The sequence below is a fragment of the Camelina sativa genome, chromosome 19, assembly GCF_000633955.1.
Source record: "Camelina sativa cultivar DH55 chromosome 19, Cs, whole genome shotgun sequence".
Taxonomy (NCBI): domain Eukaryota; kingdom Viridiplantae; phylum Streptophyta; class Magnoliopsida; order Brassicales; family Brassicaceae; genus Camelina; species Camelina sativa.
The window spans coordinates 11,598,449-11,609,674 of record NC_025703.1 but is presented as its reverse complement, the minus strand read 5'-3'; the positions used below and the strand labels follow the sequence as shown (position 1 = coordinate 11,609,674).

The window sequence follows — 11,226 nt, the reverse complement described above, 5'->3', positions numbered from 1 at the left end:
TGAATTAAACGTGACCTGCAGCAGTGATCGGAACAGTAATCCTGGTGAATGCAAGACCCACTCCTTTGCGGCAGAGACACTGAAGTGAACCCTTATCGGAAGCATTCGAAATCCAACTCCGGTTCAACCTTCAACATCTCACCTGACCCGGAACAGATCTCCCGGCCTGTTCTAACCACCGACAACAGGCTCTACGGTGATGGTCCCATGCCTAGCAACCGAACACACTCAGACCTAACCCCCATCTCCATATATGGTGATCTCTGGTATCTCCAAGCAAGGAACCCAACAACCGGTCCGGAGTAAGAAGTAAAAACGCGGCAATCTCTAAAATACTGGTTGCTCAATCCAGAAAATAAAGAACGGAACCCGCAACCGCCTACTAGATCCAAGGGATCTAGAACTGACCTCCAAGACGAGCAGCAAAACCCACCAAACCCCCACTGACTTCCGCCGCGAACCGTAACGGTCAATTGAATGTTGAGCTGCGAGAAAAACACCTTCGGGAAACCTCTGGCGTCTTCTACCAAAAGTAAACCACACAGGGTTTCCTCACCATCCAAAAGAATCCACACCGCCACAGCCGCATCAAATGGGGGAATCCCACACCACCGCCGCCGGAGAAAGAACCCTGCTTACCCCTGCCTTCTAGTTGTATGCCAAGACCTACACTTAAGCACAACCTAAAAACATACTCAGCTGACGAAACCAAACACGAAGAAGCAAGCAACCGAACCGACTGCAGAAGGGGAGATCTGCGAAACTGATGACCAAGACCACCTGAAACCGATCTCTGATAATATCCAAGGAGGAGATCTCAAACCCCGACACTCATCAAAGCCAAAACCCACCGGAGCCATCGACGCTTGACGAGACGCTCAACCCAGATCCGCCGAAGAGAACACCCAGATTGGAGCTGTCCTCACACCCACGAGTCTCGAGGAAACTCCGGTGACCACCATAAGCTTGCTTCTTGTCGTTGCCACGTGCCAGATCTACTCTGGAAACCACCTACCTTGAGCCCAGAAACGGACAGAGGACAGCCGTAAACTCAGGGAAAGAGAGACGCCGGCGTTAGACTACTAAAAAAATAAAGAGGACCCCTCTCCGGCGCCGGAAGGGCAAGTCGGAGAGGCAAACGGCGGCAAGAAAAACTAGGGTTTTTAGAGAAAAGGGAGAGAGAAGAGAGAAGAGACTTTATACTTCACACATTGAAGCAAGTGTTAGTAGGGAAATCAGTAGAAAACATGGAAAGAGTTTGAGTAGTAGATCAATAGAGTTAATAATTCTCGCCAACGTGACAGAGCCAACAGTCTGATTGTTGTAATTATTAACCCACTGCCGGCTCAAAGGGGAGGGCGCAGTTTTTTTTTTATGGTTTATAAATTAAATTAACTAAATGATATTTATTTGATGATGTCGATAAATCTAATATATTAAAGGAATAGTCGAAAGCGCTTACAACCAATCTCACAAAAATTAACGTCGTTTACCCTTTAATGAAATTGCCCTTAAAAAAATATCGGACAAGCTTTTCTTCTCTATTTAGGTTGATGAAACACAGCACATTCATTTTCAGACTTCAGATTACTAATTTGTCATTAATGAGATTCAAAACTGGACATTTATACCCTTTTGATTAATTAAAATTTTTTAAAAGATTAATTTTCTTAATTATCTAATCTATATAATCGTCAAAACGTGTTTTCTATAAGTTATAAAACCCTAAAACCTGAAATAATGGGCTAAACCCAACCAAAATATACCGACTTCTTCGAAACCCGAAAATTATAGGTAATTCATTAATATAAATAGGTGCAACCCTAACCATTCTCCATAATTCAAAATCTTCAAAAAAGAAAAAACTCTAAATTACTCTCATGTTCTCGAATTTATATTTGTATTATAGCCTTGATGATCTTTTATATGGTTCTTCGTATTCGTGTTTGTGTTCTAATTATTCATATCCTCTTTTTGTAGTATTTGTTTGGAACGCAAGTTCAAGTATTACCAAAACTTTGTGTATGGTTTCTTTACTTCTTATATTATATTGAATATTTTTCTTGATTTATTTAAAGTTTTGTAAAACAAATTATACTAATTCTTATGTGTCAGGTGAGTTAGTAGATGGTCGTGATCTTAGTTCTATGTGCCCACACAAGAAAATTAGGTATTTTATTTTTTTGTATACCTAAACTTATTTCCTTTATACCTTGATGATGCTAAATTAAAAGTCTCATGTTTATAGTTACAGGAAAACTTCGGAAGATGCTAATATTAATGAGAGATGTTTGGTAATTGTAATAGTAAACTATTCTATCATCTTTATTGACATTTATTCATGTGTTTCTGGCTCTAATAAATAAATATAAATCAATAGGTAGAGGTGGCGAAGTCTATCGAACATTTTTATTTGATTTATGCTTCCTCATCGTTGCTAAGAGGTATGTTGCTAAATTAAAAACTCTTTGGTTAATATTATAATTTTTTTCTAATGATTTAAATTAAAACATTATTTAGATGAATCTACCAATGATCGTATGGTGAAACTCATGTATTGTTTAAAATTTTATAAGTATTATAAATTTGATTCAGAAATCATACTAATATTTTGTAGTTACTGCTTTTTTTTTGTAAAAATGCTATGATTGGTTCTAATAATATCCCAACATCTATGGTATAATCTTAATTAAATTATAATGTTATTGTTCAAAATTACCTACTCTTATTTTCTCGGATATAACATAATTTAGATTGATTAATTAATCAACAGGTGAAAGATGCAGGGTCAGCAATACAACGTCTTACAACTATTGCTCGGTAGTGGTTTATGTTAAAACAACAGTCTTAACCATAATTCTTTGATGAAATAATGTTCTAACGTTTGTTACTTATTGCTTAGTTTGGTATTATCACAGTAACAATATGTGTTTAAAGGTCACCCTGATACTAATTCTTTTATAAAAACATGATACTTGCGTTTATTCGTAAATCTTTAACCCTAACCCTATTTTTTTGATATTATCTGCAAAGAAGGTATTTATCGCAAAGAATCTAAGTCGTTTCCTTTCAATTTAAGAAACACGGTAATTACCTAATATATATTCTTATTAGATTTTTATTATATCTAATCTAACATATTTTGTTATTTTAAAATAGTCTGCATATGGAAGGAAAAATAATTGGTGTCGTAGCAAATATTCTGGCGTGAAGCGAGTAGAGGAACATAATTTAGAGAATAGTATGATGAGTGTTCTGAGATCTTATAATTGCTGTTTTTTTGGATATTGTTTTAGATGGATGAATATTTTATGAAATAATATTATTTCTATAAAGTTTATTTTTTTTAAATTTAAAATTTACGGTGCTTTATAATGTTGTTCTATAAATAAATGAGATGAGACGTGTAAATAATGAGAAATGTGCGTACCAAAATTAAATTAGTAGCAATACAATCGACCAAAAGCTAAAGTTCTTGATCATTATGTAAATTTCAATATGTCGTGAGATTGTATATTTAACATTCCGAAATTGTATATATGAATGATAGAAGTAAACGAGTTAATTAACCGTATTAAGTATATGAAAATGGTTTGTATATAACGTTTTCAGGCTGAATTTTAAAAAATGTAATAATTATCATTTTCAAGGTTGTTAATTTAAACTAATATTTACAATTTTTTGATGAAATATTAAAATTTATTAATTTTACGTTATGTTAAGTAGGGTGGATAAACTTAAGAAGTATTCCATATTCAAAACAAAACATAATAAAGTGTATTATCACGATTAATGTAAAAATATATAATATAAATACGCATTAAAAGTCGTAATGATAAACATTAAGAAGTTTACTATTATCTCTAAAATAAAGGGAAGTGTAAAGATATTTATGTCTGGAGATCTTACAAATTATTTAAAAGATTTGGTAAACATATATTCTTAAATATCACTTATCAAAAAAATGTATATCTAATATATATTAAATTACATATATATATATATATATAAATATATATATACTTCTATTTGACCCTTCTGACATTCAACCTAAATCAAAGAAGAAAACAAAAAACAGAAAACTATGGTTAGGTATAGCCTTTTCGATGATGTTTCGCGTTTGAATTCATCGAAATATGAATAGAAAATTCGTATGAAGGTCTTGTGTTTGTGGGAAGAAAAAGGTCCATGTTTGGAGTTGGTTTTATCTGATATAAAGGTATTAACTTTAATCTAATAATAAGCTCATTATGTATTCCAAAAATAAAGCGTATATGCAATTACACCTGAAAGTTTTAATTTGCAAGCGTTGAGCATATTATTTTGACATAAAAAATCATATTATGTGACTATTATTAATACTATGTTTTACTAGGGTGTAATGGTCCAATGTTCCTTTCGTGGAGATGTTTATGATCGTTTTGTCTCCAAGTTTAACGTTGGTGATTGGCTTTATTTCGAAGACTTTAAGGTTGTTGAGCAGTATGGTTCATGTTTAGCTACCGCACATCGTTACAAAATTGTTATTTTGTATAATACCAAGATCAAAGAGAATTCAATTGTTAGAGGGGAAGATTTCTATGATTTCGTCGATTTTAAACTCATTAATGATGGTACCCAATGTGAAGATTATTTAGTGGGTGAGGAATTATTTTTGTTATTTTAATATTAATTTCAATTATTATTAGTAAATCTTTGTATTTGAACTAACTTTATTTTTATACAGACGTCATCGATGAGGTTGTCAATGTTGGGGAATTCAGCTGTAATTTCAGGAAATTACAATAAAAAAGACGAAAACAATAAGTCGGAAAATCATGAGAAATCTGATGACGCAACACAAAGTGACAATATTCGTATGTTGTTTAAGTATTGTACTCGATTTGGTTCAGAAAAAAAAACGCTTCGTGTCATGATCACTCATAAACAGATTGTACGGTCTTTGAAGAATCTGATGACGACAGTAATGTTGGAAATCAAGACGATTCTGATTATATACAAGAAGGAAGCGATGAAGAAGATGATGTTTCTTATGATATAATGGATGAAGAATATGATGATATTGATGAAGAAACTGATGATGAGGTCGAATATCAATCAGATAATAGTGATAATGATGATCATAATGAGGATAAATATATCCAAGATTTAGAGGAGGATGAAGAGAACGATGAGATGCAAAGTTCTGAAGAAAATATTGCAATAAATAGTAGAGCAGATGATTACTCTATTAACCACAAAATATCTTTTGATCTATGTGATTTCAGGTGAATTATAATACTCTTATATATATATATATTATACATAATTATGATCTTGAATTATATTGAAACATAAAGTTTTAATTCTTAACATTTTAGTGGAACCCTAATAAGGTGTGAATTATTCGAAAGATCGGCTGCAAAATTCTACGATACTTATAAATCTTTCCGAGGTGATCGCTTAGTTTGTGTTATTCGATGGAGTGTTATTGAAGTTTTCCAAGGTATACATTCAATTTGATGATATTTATTGCTCAGTCTTGTTGATCAAATATTAAAGAATTATTTCTGTTTTAACTTTGCAGGAAAAAGAAGTATATCTTCTACAGTTTGTACGCAAATAATACTCAATCCGCAAATTCCAGAGGAGTCGAAAATGATGGAATTGTAAGATTATCATCTCTGTTCATGTTATATATTAGATGAAAACATTCTAAAAATTCGTTTATAAACTTTTTTCATGTATTAATTAACTAATTTATAGGAGACCAAGGAAGAGGACTCGCAAATAGAAGACTGACGACTTCCTTAATTTTGTTTTGGCTTATTATGGATTTTAGGGGGTTTTAATTATTTTTTATTCAAATGATAGATGGATTCTAATTTTTTGAATTTAAATAAATGACAGTTTAAATTTATTTACATATATCGATTTATGGTTATATTAACCATAAGATTATTCTTTTATCATTATTTTGATAAAAATATCTACATATTAAATACTTAGAAGAAAATGTAAAGACAAAGACTTTGAAGTTTCCAATAAAGTTTCAACAAAAATCGTAACAAATATACGAAAGGCCAATGCATGATAATAAAAAGATGTCAACATGCAAGTTGAATAATGCAAAGATAGACATGCAATTTGAAATTTAGAGTTTCAACCGTCCAGTGAAATTTTTAAAAATAAAGTATTTTATTTAAAAAAAACATTGTTCATTCTTATCGAACAGAGACACATGCAGCTTTCCCTGTGTAGACCACGGGTTTTTATACAATACACACAAATCTAGAACTCTGATTCTTATAATCCTTATCTTCTTTAGTTTATGAATATATGAACTACAAATAAGTTACTGTAATATTTGAAACTTCTCTTTGAAACTTTTTCTTGCTTCTAAATACTCGAAAAAAAAGGAAAAAAATTCCAAGCAGGATGGTGTTGTACGTAAAAGATATGAATCCGACGTTACGTAACCCGGAAGTTGCTGTGAAAATTCTTAGAGAATGGCCACCTCATTTTATTCAAGGACAGCCTTTTTATCAAAGTTTGATTTTGGTAGACGAGAGGGTAATTCTTCTTCCTTTTCCCAATTTGCCGTAATTATTTTCAAATACCAAATGAGATGTACAACAAAAATAAAACAATTAAATGCTAAATTGTGTTTCTATTGTAGGGAAATAGGATTAATGCCAAGATAGATGCGGATCTTTATGTATCAAGATACTATGGAAAAATCAAGGAAGGAGACTGGTACGAGATTACTGGATTTTTAGTGATTGAAGGTCAACAATCATTCAGGAACTCAAACCATCCGTTTCAGATCCTGATCCAGGATAAAACAAAAATGATCCCAACATATCCGCGAAGTACTGACAATTTTATCCTTTTTTATGATGCATTGAGAATGAATAATTCGACGCCTGACGAGAAGAACCGCTGTGTAGGTAAGTTTTTATATTCAACTAAACTTAATAAATCCGTTCTTATGTGATGATATTCTATTTTAAAGATGATGACTTTTTTTTTTTTATATTGTTGTTTTTTCGTTGGAATTTTATTTTATGTTAGATGTCATGGGAATGCTTTCACACGTAAACGAGCCTCAGATAATTGATTTCCTTGAACATCAAAATGGCTACATTTCAGAGAATAAAGTTGTGACATTCACATCCTTGAACACAAGTAAGATAATATTCGAAACTTTCGATATTTTTAAAAATATAATCTATTTACTGGTTGTTTAACTTATATACAATCATTTTTTTTAAGTGGCCTAGAGATTGGATGTGTTGTTGTTGGTTCGGTTTGTACTGCATTTCTCGAGAAACGGAAAAAAATTATTTCTTCCCCTACCTTTGCTAATCAACCAATAATATGTACTCTTCTGTTTCGGAGGATCTCTGTTTACGAAGGTACTGTTAAATTGTCTTAAATACCACTCGAAACTATTATTTTCTTACTTAAATTCTACTTTGCTAGGTATCCAATGTCTGATGTCTCAGTTACGATGTTCGAAGGTCATTCTTGAAGATGAAATTGATGGATTTAATACTGGCGATATGCTGTAATGTTGTTAATATAATAAATTGAATAAATTTAGTATGAACAAAATTATGCGGGAATTTTAAACTTGAATTATTCAATTTTTACAGGCGCTGGCTAGACGTCGATTCCAGTGATGAAGACAATGAAGATGAAGATTGATATTGTGGTTCGAGTAGCTGGCTATAGTTCCACTTCTCAATGTTTCTTATTATGTTCACTTTACTACTGTTGTTTTAGAATTTTAAATAATAATTTGTTAAAATTTGAACATGAAATATTCGTGTTTAGTTATGTTTGGAATGATTATTATGTTTTTTTACTACAAGTTAAATCTAATATCATTATTTTACTAATATATATATCTTAAAAGTTTGAGTTTAACTTAATAAAACTTTACTCTTAATTTCGACAAAGAGAATCGACGGTTATTCTTGGTTAACTTAGATGGGCCTGGCCTTAATTTACGCCAATATGAAAGCCTTCATGGCTATTAAAACAAATATTTAAGCATTCTACGTCTCTCTAATAATTTTGTGACCTTTTGGCTTTTGTTATCCCCTCTCAACAAAGGAAAAAAAGGTCTATTATCATCCATATCCTTGTGGTAAGATCTCAATCGATATTTACTAAATTTTTTCGTATCCTGAATTATTGGTTTGGAAGTTTAAAGCTTTTCATAAATATTTTTTTTCAGAAATTGTGATGGAAGTTGGAAGTTCTAGGAAACACAAAGGGCTCATGTCAGATTTCGAATGGGAAGATGGAGCAATCGAGAAGATTAAACAAGCGTTTCAAAAATCGAGAGATGTGGTACTAAATGAAACGACGAGACGTTTCACTGCGATACTTGATATGTTGAAAGATTATATCAAGAAAAAGGAAGAATCTATTGGCCTAATCTGTGAACTTGAAACAGTCGATGCTCAAATCTCGCTAATGAATGATATCTTGGAGGGGCAAATCGACTTGGTTGCAGGGCGTAACATGCTAGAAAATGTTAGGGTTGTTATTGAGAAAGATGTCAAAGAATGTGTTGTTCCTAATATTGATTGGGAAAAACTTCGTGTTCCTTTTAGTGGTTAACTATGTTAGAAATTTAAACTTAGACGTTCAAAGTTCTTTAATAAATTTTTTTATTATCTGTCGAAAAATTAACGGGTATTTATTTTATTATTCTAAAAACCTAATAATTCGTTAAAGCGATAATATAAAATAGAGATATTGACCTATCTACAAAATTTAATTATAATTATATTAAAGTTTTGAATTAAAATTCGGAAATAAACATAAATAGTATTGGACTTTAAAATTTTACAGAAGTATTCATGGTGATATAGTTTCTATATTCATTGAATGAAATATCTATAAGAATATTTTAAACTTATTTTAATCGTAATTTCCTAAAAAAGAAATGGGAAATCTAATAATATATTTGGTGATTACTGATAAATGTACATAAACCATTTAAGTTTATCCAATGACAAAGTAAACTGGAGTTTTGACGATATCGTAAAATGAAAAAATTCCAAAAAATAACTATATTATGTATATATATATATATATATATATATTTATATATTTTCGTTTACAACTTATTAAAGTGAAGATCAGAGGTTTCGTTTTAGCATAAGATTTCTTCCTTTAGAATACATGACAAACCTTCTAACCAATGCTATTAAAAAAAAATACGGGAAGAGAGAATATTTTTACGATGTGAACGACCTAAACCCTTTCATTCACGAGTGGAAAAATAACGTCAAAATACTGAGGAAGTTTGAGTGCCGTCATCCTCTTTTCAAATCAACAAACTTGATTGTTGTTGATGATAAGGTATATTTACAGTATACATCGTATTTTGATAAATTTTTAAAAACATTATGTTGCTTACATATTTTTGAAAATGTAGGGTAAAAAAATCCATGTGATGATGCGTCCCCCTTATCGTGATATCTTTATAAACGATCTTGAAGAAGGTCAATGGATAACGTTATCAAGATTCTCACTAACCATGGTTGATGGGATTTTAAGGCTAACTGATCATCCTTTTATGATACATTGGGGAGACAAAACATGGTTTAGAAGAATTCATCCTTTGTCTTCCAAGCAGTTTTATTCTTTTGTATCATTTAATGATATCAAAAGTGGATATTTAGACCCTGATTATTGTGTAGGTGAGATAAAAAAATATATATTATAAAATTTAAATATATCTAATAATTTATCTTCTAATGAAAATTTTATGAGCAAACATTATTGGAAGAGTTTACACTGTTGGAAATCGTTTTGAAGAAGGTCCACCATATCAAGAATGGAATGAGTTGTTTGTTGTTTCTGAAAATATTGAGTAAGTCATTCTATTTAAAAAAATTTAAATTTAAATTTTATCATACTCAGTCATATTTTAATTCTAAAAGAAGCAAAATTGTAGGGGTGACCGATTTTCATGTCGTTTACCAAAGGACTACGCGAACACCTTTTTCAATAATTGGATTCATTGTGTTTGTGATATCATATGTGTGTTACGTTGTGCCAAACTTGAAACTAAAAAAAGTTCGTATTATTTTTTCATGTTAAAAAATATTATTGCTTAGATTAATAATATGTTAATTAATTAGATACTGTTAATGTAGATACATGGATGGCAACAACAGTGGAAAATTGTACAATGGTCATGATCAATCCTAAATGTCCTCAAGTCATGCAGATGTTTGATTCCTTTGTCGAAATGGAGAACTGAATTTAAAATTTTTAGAGTGTAATTTGACATAATTTAAATCGTTATGATATTGATCTTGGATTTTAATTAGACATATTTATATTTTAATATATTATAAATTTGGTGATTATCAATCATACCAGAATCTTATTCTTAAGAAATTCTCATAGATTTATTATTAATAGATTAATTGACATTAAGTTTGTTTGAAATTATAATTAACAATTATTGAAACTATACTAAATAACTAATCATAAATTTTATTATAGCATGGTTTAATTATCAAATTCTATTATAGTATATATATATATACAAACTAACTAAATAGGGTAATTACAAAATTAGTTGTGAAGATAATATAAAATTTTAATATGAAATTGAATCTTTTTAAAAAAGGTTTTAAATCAAATTCAGAAAAAAAAACTATAATTAAATTATCCGATTATTCCTAAATGCTTATGGTGATATCATTATTTAGAATGTAAATATCTTAAAAATATTGAATACTTATCTAAAACAGAATATATTAAAAGATTGGAAAATATATATAATATATTTGGTACTCAATGATAATTGTACAATTACCATTTAAGTTTTGCTGATGATAAATATTTGAAGTTTGACAGTATCTTAAAATGTAAATATTCCAAACTGTAAATACTACGCGATCTGCAGGTCAATTAGTGACAGCTTGTCCTGTGTGAAGGTTGTTAAAGGGTGGGGACCAGGGTTCGAGGAACGCCTGGCGCACCAATAACCTACTGGTGGATTTGGATATCCACAATGATGGGTTAGGATCGATGCCCTGCAGGGCCAGCTTGGAGTCCATTTGGGCGGCTAGCGGTGAGCTAGTGGGGTCCACGGACGGTCCGTTGGGGCAGCTACCGGGGGACTAGTGGGGTCCGCGGGACGGATTGTCATATGTATATATAAATACGTTTAAAATTCAGAATCGTAAGTTTCGTTTTAGTCTAAATCTT

General features: G+C 30.9%; 1 protein-coding gene across 1 annotated transcript; it reads left to right on the top strand.

Moving 5' to 3' along the window:
• LOC104767706 (glutamic acid-rich protein-like) lies at positions 4,382-5,781 on the top strand. Its single transcript, XM_010491694.1, has 5 exons — positions 4,382-4,613; positions 4,727-4,765; positions 4,931-5,267; positions 5,567-5,648; positions 5,746-5,781. Exons 1-5 carry the CDS (start codon positions 4,382-4,384, stop codon positions 5,779-5,781), a joined length of 726 nt encoding a protein of 241 aa, XP_010489996.1.